The sequence below is a fragment of the Pagrus pagrus genome (genome assembly GCF_965226575.1).
Source record: "Pagrus pagrus genome assembly, chromosome: 17".
Taxonomy (NCBI): Eukaryota; Metazoa; Chordata; class Actinopteri; order Spariformes; family Sparidae; genus Pagrus; species Pagrus pagrus.
The window spans coordinates 18,557,595-18,572,286 of NC_140201.1; the positions used below are offsets into that span (position 1 = coordinate 18,557,595).

At 43.2% G+C, this 14,692-nt stretch overlaps 1 protein-coding gene across 16 annotated transcripts in view; it reads left to right on the forward strand.

The window, feature by feature from the left end:
* The window catches only part of adgrb2 (adhesion G protein-coupled receptor B2), a 222,335-nt gene that overhangs the window by 135,884 nt on the left and 71,759 nt on the right, over positions 1 to 14,692 (forward strand). For all 16 annotated transcript variants that reach the window (XM_084379370.1, XM_084379369.1, XM_084379373.1 and 13 more), the window contains exons 11-15: positions 220 to 328; positions 647 to 793; positions 5,396 to 5,483; positions 6,772 to 6,874; positions 11,571 to 11,614. In XM_084379370.1, coding sequence (XP_084235496.1) covers positions 220 to 328; positions 647 to 793; positions 5,396 to 5,483; positions 6,772 to 6,874; positions 11,571 to 11,614 — 491 coding nt within the window. The remainder of the gene's footprint in view (positions 1 to 219; positions 329 to 646; positions 794 to 5,395; positions 5,484 to 6,771; positions 6,875 to 11,570; positions 11,615 to 14,692) is intronic.

Sequence of the window (14,692 nt, forward strand, 5' to 3'; positions counted from 1 at the left end):
CCTTGAGTGGAGGTGTGTTTGCTTCCCATCTGGACACAATAAACAATAAACCAAATGTGATATCGTATCCCACGTAGTTACATTTTACTGCTGTGGAACACATTCAGTGGTCTGGATAATGCAAAGAATAAAAATGTGTCAGTGGGTGAGACATGTCTTGTTTAGGTTAGTCATGGATAATAATTATGATGACTCTCATCTTTGAACCTCCATCGACAGGTCGCTCCCGGCGCCGCTTTGCTGATGAGGATATTAGAGGATTTCATTCACCTGATCGGCGAAGCCCAGAAGCCTTTCCAGAGTTTTCTAGTGGTTACCAACAACCTCAGTAAGTGTGACACACATGCAAGGCACACCAGAGACAAATAACAGGTTATTTCACACCAATCTCGATCCTTAAAGACATTCCTTTGTTTAGACATTACACAGAATTAAGGAATTCAGGTGTGAATTTGTAGCATTCTTCATCTCCAGTCAAGCTAATCCATATCAAATCCACTGCCAAATTATCTTCTTCTTAAGATGCCTTACCTCGTTCATGCATTTTAACACTAACTTTGTGGGTTTTCAAGATGGGCATTGCAACCCCGACCCACGTTTCACTGCAGTGAATCTTTAACTGTTTTTTCGTATCGTATTTGTCCAGTGATAACCATCCAGCGAGAGCCTGTATCGGCAGTTTCCAGCGATATCAACTTCCCCATGAAGGGCCGGCGAGGGATGAAGGACTGGGCCAGAACTGCAGAGGACAAGCTCTACATCCCTAAAGAGGTCTTCACCAGCCCGACTGAAGGTAAGCTGAGAGCTGACAGTTAAGACAGCTCCCGACTGTCATGGGTTTGTCCAGACTTGGGGCTTTGTGGTACCAATCTGTACCATCAGTTTGACGGTCAACCTATGTACTGTACATAAACCCAGGATTAGGTGTATTTGTTTCAACAAGACCTGCAAACAGGTATACTGGGGTCTAAGAACTGAAGCGATTGCTACACGCTGCCGGTCTGATCCAGCCTTGGTGCTTGTTTCGAGGTTTTTTTTTTCCTTTGAATGGAAAAATCGAGGCACAACAAACAGATCTCACCCTCGGCATCAAAATGAGGCTGATGATGTTATTTTTAGAGCTGACAGCGGTTGCATCAGGTTTGAGCACTCGGCTCAAAACCAAGATGTCTTTTAGCTGTCATCTTCAATCTCAGTGTGTATGAGGCTTCAGCCAAGGTCAGTCCAAGAAGTTATCCCTGTGTGGATTCACACAGCTCGCAGATGTGTCTCATGGCGAGGAGATGGAAGGCTTTTTTAAGGACGTTGGAGGGTACTGCAATGTTGAGAAGGATTTGGACTATAAAGAGGCCCTGGAGGGCTTCTCTAGAAGATGCAGGTCTTTCATCTGTGAAGAAGTGTGCTACATCCCCTTGAGAGCACCGAGTCCTCGTGCGATTTTGAAAGACGTCTCTTCACTTTCAGCAGCACTAGAAAGTGAACTGCCGTTTGTCGCGACAGCTGCAAATCTTTATTTTCCACGAGGTTTCAAGTAAAGCCAAGAAACAAGCAAAGTGATGGTGCAAACACACACCAAGAAATAAATATGGAGGATGGAAGAGACGCAGGAAACAAGGAGGCATAGGAGGTGAAGCTGTAAAGGGGAAAGAAGGAGACTTAAAAGTGAGGGAAGAAAAGGGTTTAAATTGGATTAAAGAATTACTGTGGCAGATGCAATCCTCTACCAACGAAGGCAAAGGTCACATCCCACAGGAAATTACACTGGCAAACTTCCTGTCTGACACTCCGTCCCCATGACCAAATTAAAGTTCAGAGAGGCTGCAAGCCGAAAGAGCAGAGCTGTCTCTGACCTCTGATGACACAAACCCTCTTTGATTGGCGCTCTGGACATCCTGTATGCTAACCTCAGGGCTCTTCACCTCAGCTCACCTCCTCTCTCTTTATGAAGCATGGTGTAACGCGCTTGTTCTAAACCATCCACGTTGCTTTCATGTAAAAGGACCTTTTTATAATTTGCCCGTGAGTTGTTTTGTTCGAGTTGTTTTTCCAGATTTTAGGAAACAGCAAACTCAGATATCTCAAAGGAGGAATGTTAGGCTGCAACTGGAGTCGTTAGCTAGACCTTGTTTAATGCTGCTGCATCATGATGTTGTTTTCTGTCTGATCCTCCATTCACCCTGCCTTTCGGTTTTATCCTCACAGTTTGTTATAAAGAATGTTTTTTCTGCCCTGCTTTCAGTGCGATAAAAGTGCTGCATCACATTTACTCACATGTCACTGTTATTAAGCGTATGCTCTTTGGTAAATTGTTCCATCCAAACAGCATGTGGCCTTATGAGTAAGGACATTATAAGTACTCCTTGCCCCATGTGGGAACTCTGCCTCTTCCCATTGGAAGTCCGCGAGTTGAGGAATTCACTTGATTGCTATCAGTTTGATTGGTTCATTTACCCCATAATGAAAGCCAATCTCAGATGGACAGCTTAAACATGCTCATAAAGGCCCGTCGGCACCTTTGTGTGTGCACGTGCGCACACAGTTGAGCACACACGCGGCCGATTGATAGGTTCATGAATCGCTCCACTGGGCAGAGGCCAGTTCTCCACTGATTTTCGAGGTGACAAACTCCCTCGCTCCCTCCACTGTCTCTCTCTTACTCTCACAAACACACATGCGGGCACTCATGCTGCACACACATACATCCAAACATGCAAGCCAGCAATGACTTCATATTTCAAATACACCATCGCTGGTACATGCATACACTTATACACAATTAACTTTGAAGTATAACTCAAGCAAGGGCACAAACACTCAAGGAGCTCTACTCTGCAATAGAGTGTTAAAGACCGACTTCCTTATTTGCAGTTTAAACCGTCACTATGTTGAGTTTTGAATGGGGAATGTGGATGATTTGGGGTAGCTAATTGGTGCTGAAATAAAAGATGTGCAGCAGGAATAGTCCAACATTTCAGATTACAGGCCAACTGCGAAGATTGATACCACTCTGATACCATGTCTGTGCATTAAACTGGCAATAGACAGCTTTTTGCTTGAACGTATGATTGCACAATGTAATGGCTCCGGTTGGCGTCGAGATTGGTCACCTATAAACCCCGTTTTACTCTGCTATTTTTGTTTGCAACTGAGCGCAAAATCTCCTGGAAGTCTGTTTACACATGAAGCACAGAGTTGCAACCAGGAGGCTTAAAACATTTTTAGGCAGGCTGAGCTAACGTAACAGCTAGCCTGGCTCTCTCTAAAGTTCAATGATGCCCACCAGTACATCTGACTAATTACTCATTAACATGAATTCCATTTTTTTTTTTTTTTCCCCATACACAGACTGAATTATAGGAACGACTTTTTGGCAACCTCACAATGGCAACAAGACAAGCCTTTAGAAATTCACTGCCTCCTGCTTTTATTCACCAAGAAAGACTTATTGCATGTAAATCCATTAAAAAGGTAGCTCTGCAATGAATTCATTTTTCTGAGCTTGAGCTCATTACCCTGTTGTCCTGTACCGGACAAAAGGGGTGCTATTCCGCAGTCCTTTGATTTCCCAAAAATGTCTTGTGCCGTGTACAAAACTTGAGAATAAAAAGCAAACGTGCTGTAGAAGGAAACCAGGGAGGAATGAAAAGAGTAACTCACATACTGTCTCGATGGAGCTTTCGATCTCTGATTAAAACCATAAGTTATGGCTTTGCATCAACTCCCAGCATATCTTTTCCTGACAAATGGTGTATTAAAGTTCACAGCTGGTGACTGGTGGTTTGCCATTTTGCTGGATTGCAGCTGACCACCAATCATTCAGATGTTCAGCGAGCGAAGAGTGACAAAAAGTCTGTTCATGGGAAATTAGAGTTTTGTGATTGAGTGCTTTTGTGGTATTAATCATCCTGGAGTGTAGGAGAGCCACCCCCTCACACACTGATTTACCATTTACCCACAATACTCTGACTTTCTCATTTGCATGCCTTTGCAGACACTGTCCAATTAGGATCCATCACACTCACAAGCTTTCTCATACCGACTTTGATCTGGTTTTTTGCCTCCTCACAGTCTCACAATTGCTTGTTCCCCCCGCTGTCGAGTTTTTGTCTCTTCTTCTTTCCCTCCTCGTCTGTCTTGCATAGCTATCTCTCTTCCTGAGTATTACCTCTTAGGCAGCAGGCAGACAGATTTTGGATGAGTCACCCAGTATGTCTGATACCATCAACTCCCTCTGTCTCCTCCTCTCTGTACCGATGCTTTTCCGTCGCTTCTCTCTGCCTAAAAGGGCAAAGGAGGGAGTGGCATCTCTCAACATGAACTCTTCGCCTCTTACTCTTCCTCTCTCGGCTTCCTTCCGCCTCCCTCGCTTGAGACAAAGTGACATTTACAAAGGGACAGTACGTCTCCGTGGGAGCCACTGCTCTTTTTGGTGAAAGAGCACTGAAGGGAGTGGTGGAAAGGCAAAGGGTTGTAAAGGGGAACTGTTGAAAAGGATGAAAAAAGTTGAAAAGTGGCCTCGAGAATGACAGCCACAATAGGGGAGGATGAGAAGGGCGAGAAGGGAGGAAAGGGGGCTTAAACACAGGTAAAAGAAAGAACACTGAAGATAAGGACATTGAGTAAAGAGGGTGTGGACACTTGGACTTTACTGACAACATTTTAATCAAGTCAACTGCATGTTAGAGCACTTTGTTTTATTAGCAAGGCCTCTAGCTGCGCAATATGTGCCGTTACCATCAGCATAAAGTCACACATAATAAGCATATAAAGCAGTGTGAAACCAGCCTGAATTAGTGATATGTTGTCAACTCATAGGCATAATAGGCCTGATTATGGAATACGTACCTGTCATATCAGGCTGCTGGAAGGCGCTGCAATTAACCGACGTTTCTTATTTTGATGAAGTCACAGAATTTGTCCGCGACAGCTTAAGAGTCGATGTAAATAAAGCTGGGAGTGCAGGTTGATGAGGCAGGTGAAGTCTGGCCTTGTTTGCTTCACCAGCTAATAGATGTGTTTGCATTTTGTTTGTTCACTTATCAGTTCAGGTGAGCTGTAAAAAATCAATCAGAAGCAAACCACTCCAGCCTATAATTGAAATGTCAGATAGGCAGGTTTAATGGTGTTTTTGGCTTTCCTCTATCTTCCCGATCAACATTCAGCTAAATGTGCTAAATTCTTGTTGATATTTTAAATATGAATTTTCTGCAATGACCTATTTACGTACGTAGGAGTGTACCGGCAAATATTAGTCCAAACGTTGTCAAAGGATAACAAGGAGTATTCAAAATAAATCTCTTGATGATAGATGGATTTGTACTTGATTTTGAGGGTAATGCAGACAAACCGTGGCATCTGTTTGGGCTGATCAGTTGCAAAATTGTCTGTGTTGCAGAGACAGAGCTGGACTCGGAGGCTACAATGTACTATGTGATCGGAGCCATCTTGTACAGGACGTTGGGCGTCATCTTGCCTGCACCAACGTGAGTACTCCTAATGATATCCACTCTCCAATTACTTTTGATTTTAAGTAAAGATTTCAAACTATATCTCACCTTCTATTCCTTCTCATGTCTTTTTTTTTAAAAATCTTTCTGCATCTTTCAATACTTTCTCTGACAAGTTCTCTTGTATTTGCTTATATTTCTTTGCTTTCCCGGACTCACTACCTTTCTATTTCTGTGCTCTTTACTTCTTTTGCTCCCTCTCTCTATCTAATTCCATCCCTGCAATTCTCCATCTGTCTTCTCACTTATAGTGTCTCTATTACTTCCGCCCGCTCTTTGTGTCTGCCTAGTTATCAGACAAATGTCTTGGATCTCCCGAAAAAGTACATTTCCCTAGATGTTTCTCTCTTTCTTTCGCATTGTCATGTATTTTTGGAATTGTGCAGTGGGCTTCGATTGGGTGCGGGCCTAATGGGTCCTGAAACTTGCATATATAGAACTCAGACATAGAAGTTAGCAGGAATCGGGAGGTTGTCAAAAGGCCACTGTGATATGGTGTTTGTGCTGGCCCTGGGCCCTTTTATTCAGGTCAGTGCTCTTGGTTGTGGATGAGCTGGATCTGTTAAAACCCTTTTCTCCCTGTAGCTCTGCTGAATGCTAATGGGTGCCGTGTTCTGTTTTAACTTAGGCGCTGGCTCCGGCTCTCTCCTTTCTCATTAGGTTTTTATTTGTATGTTTATTTATTTATGTTTATTTTTGCAAACACACTCAAGAAACCATCAAAAGCATGGCAAGGCGCTGGCTGTGTGTTTCTGTTACTGAGTGTGTTTGCTTTCGGCATGCAGGGTATTGAATTTTTTTCCCCATATCCAATATGCCAATAGTTTTGAACCCATGTTGGCTGACTGCCAATTCCAACACTGATGATGTGCAGTATGTACATATTTTGTTCATGTAATTGCAGAGAAAATAAAGTCCCTCCAATAGTGGAATTAAGAGATGATTATGCAGAGATTCACTGGGCATAATTAGAGAAAACTAGTTTGTCATCTGTTCTGGTTGCATGCAAATAATTAAAGTGCCATTTGTTGGCCAGAAAGCTTCATCTCAGGCTGATATCACTGATGTGCCGATATTATCATACATCTCAAGTGTAGATGTGTAAGACGGAAATCAAAAGAAAGCAGCTCTCCGGCATATTCCACTTATTTTCTCCTCATCTTTTAAAAAAATCCGAGAGAAATTTCGAGCCTAACTTGAGTGTGCACTCCAGTTCTTCCAAAATAACACTCTTTTGTCTGTGTGATTGTTCACGTCTCTGCAGCCCCCCTGCGGTGATTAACTCCAAGATCCTGACAGTGACAGTACGGCCGGAACCGCAACCCAGTGAGCCCATGGTGGTGGTGGAGCTGTCACCGCTAATCAATGTAAGTTTGCAAAAATAAAAAAAAATCTAATTTTCTTTTTTATGTTTTTTCATCCAATACGGAAATGACTTAAAGTTGTAGATGTTTAGAGCCGTGTGTTAAGGAGTGAAGGACGTTACTCCTTCATTCATTCATCATCATAACCTTCCCACTCTTGGGTTTCATTAATATGAGTGTGTAAATTACAACTACCAGAAAACCACTTATTGTATTAGATATACATGCAACAAAAATCTAACTTTCCAATGCCATGGTTTGCATTTTTTTATTACACACTTTGAGCGAGCTTCACCAAAGAAAATAAATTTGTTTAAGGCTTTAAAGGATTCCTTTCCTCCCAGCTGACCCATGATTCCTGAGTTCAGATGAAAGAGAAAGTGCTGCATGCTATAAAGCGCCGCAGTGGCCGGCGAATTGCCTGAATAAATGCAGACCTTTTTGACTTCCTTATATCGAAGCGTCTCCTGGTACCTATTCGGTTTATATTACAGTGGAGTGTGTTATTATAAATGACTCGTGGGGTGTCTTCAGTGGAAAGGCCTAAGTGCAAGTTTAATGAGAGGCACTCTTCACGACCTCAATAAGATGTGGGCTTCATTAGCCATTCTTCTGTGTAAAGGTGGGCACAGATTTGAAAATAATGTTGAATATTTAATGGTTCTCTCTAGACAGCACAAATAAACACACACACATACAGTATATATACACACTAGCAAAAGTCTTCAATGAAATCAGTCTTTCGCTGTGTCACCCAGGACCTGAGGGTCATAATTATTACGCAGTGTGTCTTTTTAGAGATTTTGTATTCATTCTCCATCCCCCGCAACTCCATCTCCCTGCTTTAAACCACTGATTCATTACTTAATTATGGCATTTCCTTTATGCCGTCTTTATCTTTTATCTTCCTATTATTCTGCTTTTCAACACTTTTGGCAGAGCAGAGGTATTGCAGGTTGCACAAACTCTGTCTAGAGGATGATGTCTTAATGGTGATCGTAGCATGCTGCTCAGGACTAGTAACAGCAGGCTCCTGCTGAGGACAGGCACATCTCTCCTGACCGTGTTGACACAGCACAGGGTGAGATATCCTGACTTCACTCCCTGCGTATAGAACCAGAGACACTAAAGCCTATATTTTCCATAAAGCAACTAATTAGTGTCTTTCATTAGACCTTCCCTGCCCATGTCTTTTAAAATCAAGCCCCCATGCAGTGTATATGTCCTGGGAAGAAGCTCACTTACAGTATAACTACCCTCAAGAGGAATAACTAAAGTGACTACAGTGATGGTGGAAATGAATTAAAACTAAATCGGATAATACATCTCTGCCATTTAACAAAAATTACAGATATTGCAGAAGATACGAGCGATTAACATAAAATTCATCCTTGAATCATTCATGTCATTGAAATGCAATCAGAGCTCATGGTCTTAGTCATGGCCACACATATCCGGCATTGTTGCTTGAGATTAATTTTGTGGATTTTAAACAACTAAAAGCAAAATCAAAGATGGAAAAAATGTGTTTATGCCAAAGGCAAAAAAAAATTATGTTTTACCAAAATAGATTGTATTTGTAGCACTGCACTGAAAGACCAATAAGATTAAAGCTGATTGCAGTATTTCTGGAAATATACTTATAGCTAAGCGGCTGCGTGCTGTACCGCAGTTTGTTTTTTTACAGATATGAGGGTTATTGATCTTTTCTTCTAACTCTAGGGGAGAAAACAAATAACCTTATTTCTCAAAAACGTAAAGCGCTTGCTTTAAAACACTATCGAAGTTTTTCATTTTGTAGATATATCCAAACTGTACTGCAGAAAGACAGATAAGCCAGTGATGTTCGATTACAAAAAGGCACTGGTGAGGATTTGATTCGTCAGAAAATGCTGACCAACTATATGGGAACCGGAGAAGACAAAGAAACGAAAAGGAGCAGCGTCTCCTTTTGAAACGAGGTCCTGCAATACTGCTTTAAAGAAGACCCTTCATTATTCTGGCTTTGTTTATGCTCTGACCCAAACAACTCCAGGTATGACGCCGTCTAGGTGTGAGATATCTGAGTAACAGCTCTGCATACCATCCCGCATGCATTTTATGCGGAATAACGGGCGATGTTCCCGTCTCGAACAGTCTGTGTCAAAGGGGCCATGGTCTTCAGCCGCATTAGCGTCGACCTCGGCAGGTATAGAAACACCGAGCTGCTGAAGCAGTGCCCTGGGCAACAGCTGCCTCCGGCTTCACTCTCGAAGGGAGGTGTACTGTAGGGGTCTCCGTGCAGGGTCGTGACTTCACTGAGCAGACATCTGCTCCAGTCTGACTCTCTACATATTTCCCTGGTGTCGAAGTGTGTGCGTGTCTTTAATGGTGAGTGAGGAGCGGGAGGCCAGAAACTGCGTGTCCATACAGTAGACCAGAAGCCAAGTGTTACCGCCCTCCTCCAGCTATCCTTCAGCTAGCCTTTTCAATTATAAAAAGGCAGCACTGGTTAGCTTTACGAACATCAGCCTTGAGCCTTTCTGGTAATTTCTCTCTAATCTAGTTTACTTTCATCAGTCAGAAAGCTTCATCCAGGTTGCTCCATTTCATTTTCGAAATCTATAATCTTTGATATGAAGTGGAAAAGCTTTTAAGACTCCCTGAACCAGTGCCGTCTTGTTCTGTTACAGAGGCTCATTTCATCTGATTAGCTTATGCAATTCACCACCGAATGGCTACCATGTGTGTTTTTATACCTTGAACAAAATGGCTATTCCTTTAGAGAGACAAAGAATACAGAGCTGTTTAGGTGGACGCCATTATAACCACCCATAAATGCGTCTTTTAGAACCAGACGCACGTTGCTCTCCCTTCGAGATGCATCAGTCGAGCAGACGCTGTCATTATGCAACGTATCCGCGCTAAAGAGGAGGCAGACATTGTGGGAGTACACGGATGTCACTCCCGCTGTAGCGCACAGTCAGACACGATGCCCGCTGATTGATTGTTGGATGATAAGAGAGCCCACCACGCTAATGCACGCCAAGGGACATCTAATGCCGGTGACGGCAGCGGCCTGCGTGTGAGGCAGAACAAAGCGCCGTCATCCATCAATATGTGTCACCTCGCTTCTGATCCTGTGTTTGTAAACGTGGCATCATCCAGCCCTCCCAAAAAGCAGCCATGCAGAGACCCCAGGATTCGCCGATTCATTGGAGATCAGTTACGAGCTGTTCAGAGAAGGAGGCATGACCTTGTCTTCAAGAGAAATGCCTCCTCATAGTGCAAACTTGAATGTGAATCACCTTCTCTCCCCTTCTGGTCCTTGAAGACACTGTTGATATTCAGAAAAAAACATTCAGTTTGCTCTTTACTTGAGGAGAATTCTTCATTTTTTTTTCTCAGGATGTAGTCAGTGGACATCATTTTTTTTTGTAACAGACGGTCTGTGGAAGGCTGTGGAATTACTGCTATAATCCCCTTCACCATAAGGGGGAGCTCAAAGGCAAAGTGCTCAGTGCAGGACTCAGGAAGGACCAACAGACTGGTACAGAGAGAGATCCATGTTCCTCTGCATCAGCCTCGAAGGAAGAATGGCTTCTCCGTTCTGGGTACCTTACATAACAGGCCTGATCAGTCTCCTTCTAAGTGCACTGGCCAGTTGTTTCTCTCAAACTCGGGTTGTACTTTGAGCTCAGAGACACCAGTTTGAGACTTTCTAATGTTTTTGATGTGGGAATGAATGCGAACCAGACAGCCGCAAAGTTCACCGAAAAACCAATCACAATCCAATCCTTAGCAAATGAGGCATGCAGGTTGAAAGGGCACGGACGATTCTCTAAAAAAGTAATCAATGCACAGATCGCTGAAGATCGCCGGTGGAACAAGTTGTGATGAGTCAGTTAAAGATATCGATCCCCTGATTGATTCACTGATTGAGTCATAGGGACTCTTCCTTTGCCGCCGTGCGTGACTGAGCTTTGATTACCAGATGATTCACCTGCCTTTCGGCCCCCAACGATTGGCTTTTGGCTCCAGCGAGTCAATGGATTAAGAGTGAGCTGATAGCAAATCACCGGCATTTAGACTGTCTTGAGGGGTTGTGTGACTTAGTTTTTTGCAGTTTTCAATCAGTTCATATGATACATATGAGGATGATTAGCGGTAAGGGAACAGAATTTATAAAATACTTGACTTTAATGAGCCTTTACACACTCTGAAAGTGCCAGTCCTTCACAATAAGTACTTGTTTTACATTTTACTGCTTCATAGTTATTTATTTTTACTTTACTACATCCCCACTGTGTTTGTACTTAAGTAAAGAATTTGAATGCTTCTCCACTACTGGATGTTTATGATCCCAACTTGCTGTGTATTATTGTCCATGAAATGGCTTTCCTTTCTTTGTGTCTTAACTCTCTCAATTCATTGCTCACACACACACACCCACACACCTCTTTTTTTTTTTTCTTTTTTGCAGCTGCAGCATCTATTTGCCGCTCCGTCCTCTGACAATGACTCTTTCTCCATCTCTCCCTCCCGACGTCTGTCTCAATCCTTCTCTTTCATTGTCTGTTTACCTCTCTCCATCGCCCATGCGGCATCACTCTTTCTCCTCTGGCAACGAGCTATCCTGTCTTCTCTCACTCATCCTCTCGACTGGCAATAACAGCTTATCTTCTCTCCCCCTCCTCTCCCCCTCCCCCGTATCTTGCAGGGTACATCGGATCCTCAGTGCGTTGTCTGGGACTATGGCAACCCGTAAGTTACTCTAAATGATTCTGACACTCAAGTGAGCATGAGTGAGTGTGTACAGTGCACATCTGTGTGTGTGCGTGCGTGTGTTGATGTTTATCTCGTGTGTGCCCATGCCCAGTCAGATTAATTTCATTAATGAACTGAAAAGAACCTAATGAAGTTCCCTGTGTTGGTGTTAATTAAATTAGTCAATGAGAACAAACAGCATTCTCTCTGCGTTGCTCAGGATTCAAAAGTAACATCACTCAGAACGCCTCAGCGGAGCAACTTCTCCTTTGTTTTTCACTGTTTACCTTTACTCACACCATGTTAGCCATTTAATTTGCAATCCTGTATTCCACTGACTGTGGATATTAGTTCAACTTGAAAAAATCCAATTTAATACCATCAGTGACCTGAAGCCTTAATTTCTACCTAATGGGTTCTCTCTCATTTGTCTATGTAGGCCACTGACTCTCTGACATTGTTGGCTGTGTAAAGTGGACCATCAAGTGAACCACATAATGTAAACCAGCACAATTGATCATGCTGTTTTAACCATTAACCCACATAGTGATTACTCTATTTGTCAATAACAGAGTCAAATTTGTTCAGAACCATTTAACCAGGATTTGGTTCCAGGCTCTTCATCAACAGCCACTATCATTGAATGGCCCATATCCTCTACTGGTGCCTGTATGACCACAAATACAGTCATATACCTCTCAATTCAGAGTGATGGTTCATTGGAGGTAGCATAGTACATGTTCAGGTTTATTTGTAGATTTAGTGTTCAATTATATATTACAAACATTTACTCATTATAATCTCTACATTCAACTAGACCGATGTTTTCTGTTTTTATGAGCTGTGTGCTTGCATTGTCACAAATAGTTACAACAATGTTCAAACCCAGCGGAAAACATATTTTTGTTCAAGGTTCAGGTGCGTTTCATTTTGTCGGCTGTCGTTATAATTTCCGGGTTGAGTGTCAGAGATTGAGGTAGAAAGTGATGGATGATAACAGCGGCGCCTGTCAATTCTTACAGTACATATTGCACCTTTAAAACAGCCTTTGACAACACAATCTCCTTACAGGATCTACTTACTTACTAGTTCTTGAGCTTTTGAGCATATCACACGGACTTCATTAGCAGATAAAGTTTGCTCAGCGAGCATGCATTAATGTATCCGGGACAGATTAGTCGTATATAAACATCACTTTTATGAGACAGGTTTGACAGATGAGTCTTCGACAAAGCAAATGGCTTTTATAAGACTTGAATTTGTCATGGGGCAATCACTGCTGGCCTCACTGTCTACTACGACAAAAAGATGGATGACAGAAAAATTCTGGCCAGCTCAGCTTCCCCCCTCGAGATCGCATTAGTCTATCCAGTCCTGAAGGAGTACTCTCCAGTGACCGAAGAGCACAATGGGAGTGCAGGTTCACACGGAGAGGATAAGATTGTAACTTATCAAACTGCCCCTCTCCATCAAGGTGGGAAGGAACAGAGCTGGGCAAAGTCAATTAACTAGCCGGCAGATTACAGTCACAGTCAAATTAAATTCGCAGACATTACGAGGGCACAGAGCCAAACAGAATATAAAGTCTCAAGGTGGCAGAAATGTCTATCAACCAAACAAACTCAAACTGGAAAGGATGTGGAAAACATCTGAACATGTTTACCAGGGATTTCAGTAATATGTTTGCACACACACACAGGAGGGAGCGAACACAGATGGGAGTGAACCAGGACTTAATCTGACGCACACTGAAATGCAGGACTGGGTGTTAAATTATATATCCTTTGAGATCGTGTAACCAGCAAACACGAGCGACAAAACAAGATTGTTCCAGTTCTAATAACTGAAGCAGCCGGCAGCATCACTGAGTGAAAGACCTGTCTATTTTTGATGCTCAGCTATTTCTGCTGTCTTAAATTAAACAGGAAGAGGCTATTCGTGATCTCCGTGGGTTGTTCACATCTTGAGCTAATGCACAGACTTGACCGCTTTTAGCGTAAACAGCCTGAAGTCATCACAACATGCAAGTTGGGTGCGCAGATGCTGTTGGGAGATGGTGTGAGGCCCAGCCAACTGGTGTGCTTTGATTAAATCTGATAATTAGTCCTAATCTATACGTTATATACATGGACTGTACATAAGGACACCTGTGCATGGTACAAAGTAGCATCTATATATACACTGACTGCACAGATTTGGTATTTCACTCCTGCTCCATGCGCTCGTCTGCGCCGGGCAGCAGATCTCGACTGGAGCTGGGCGGGCAGCGTGCAGTTGATATGGGCAGAGAACATGTTGTACAAAGCAGTTGTTGTTTGCTGGCAGATATCACCTCTCTCAACCTGGCTGTCTCTCCGACTGAGCCACGGGCTTTGAGGCTGAGCGGGAGGGAGACAAGAGGTGGAGAATGTATAGATAGCGACGCGGAGGGAAGGCAAACACAGCAGCAGCTGAAGCAGACAGCAGGAGAAAAGAAGTTCAGCTCAGAGACGGAAGAAAAAACAACTTTGCCGATCTATGTATGACCTTTATACAGAGACTATATTTAGCGCTCACAGATGCACCAGCATTCAAAAGAAAAATCATATACGGTACGCGGCTGTGTCCCAGTTAATTGTTAGAATATGCACATGGGTAATGCACACTTACTTGGAGATTATAGATCAAAATCCCCAAAGCCTACTGTCATCCCCAAATGTCTGCGCGCATGATTTTCAGCGGCGGTGGTCTATTTAGGAATCTGCAGGCAATTTCAGCGGTAGCTCTCGTCCATTTACACTCTCTCTCTCAGCTGGCTAAGTTGGCCAACAGTTTGTGGCACTCACAGTTCATCTCAGTATTTATGTGTGAGTGTTTATTTATTTATTTTGCCCCTAACAGGCCCATATGTCGGCACCATCTGCCCACCCAAATCGCCGGCGCTCGCCATCCCTCCCTGTCTTCCCCCATGCGCCCGTCTCCTCAACCTACTCTCATTCATTCGCCACGCTGGCTCGGACAGATACAGTTATCTTTAGCTCGCAGGAAAAGTTTACGAGGTTCGAGAAACGGGAGCTCAGGTCAGAGGAAGAGTGA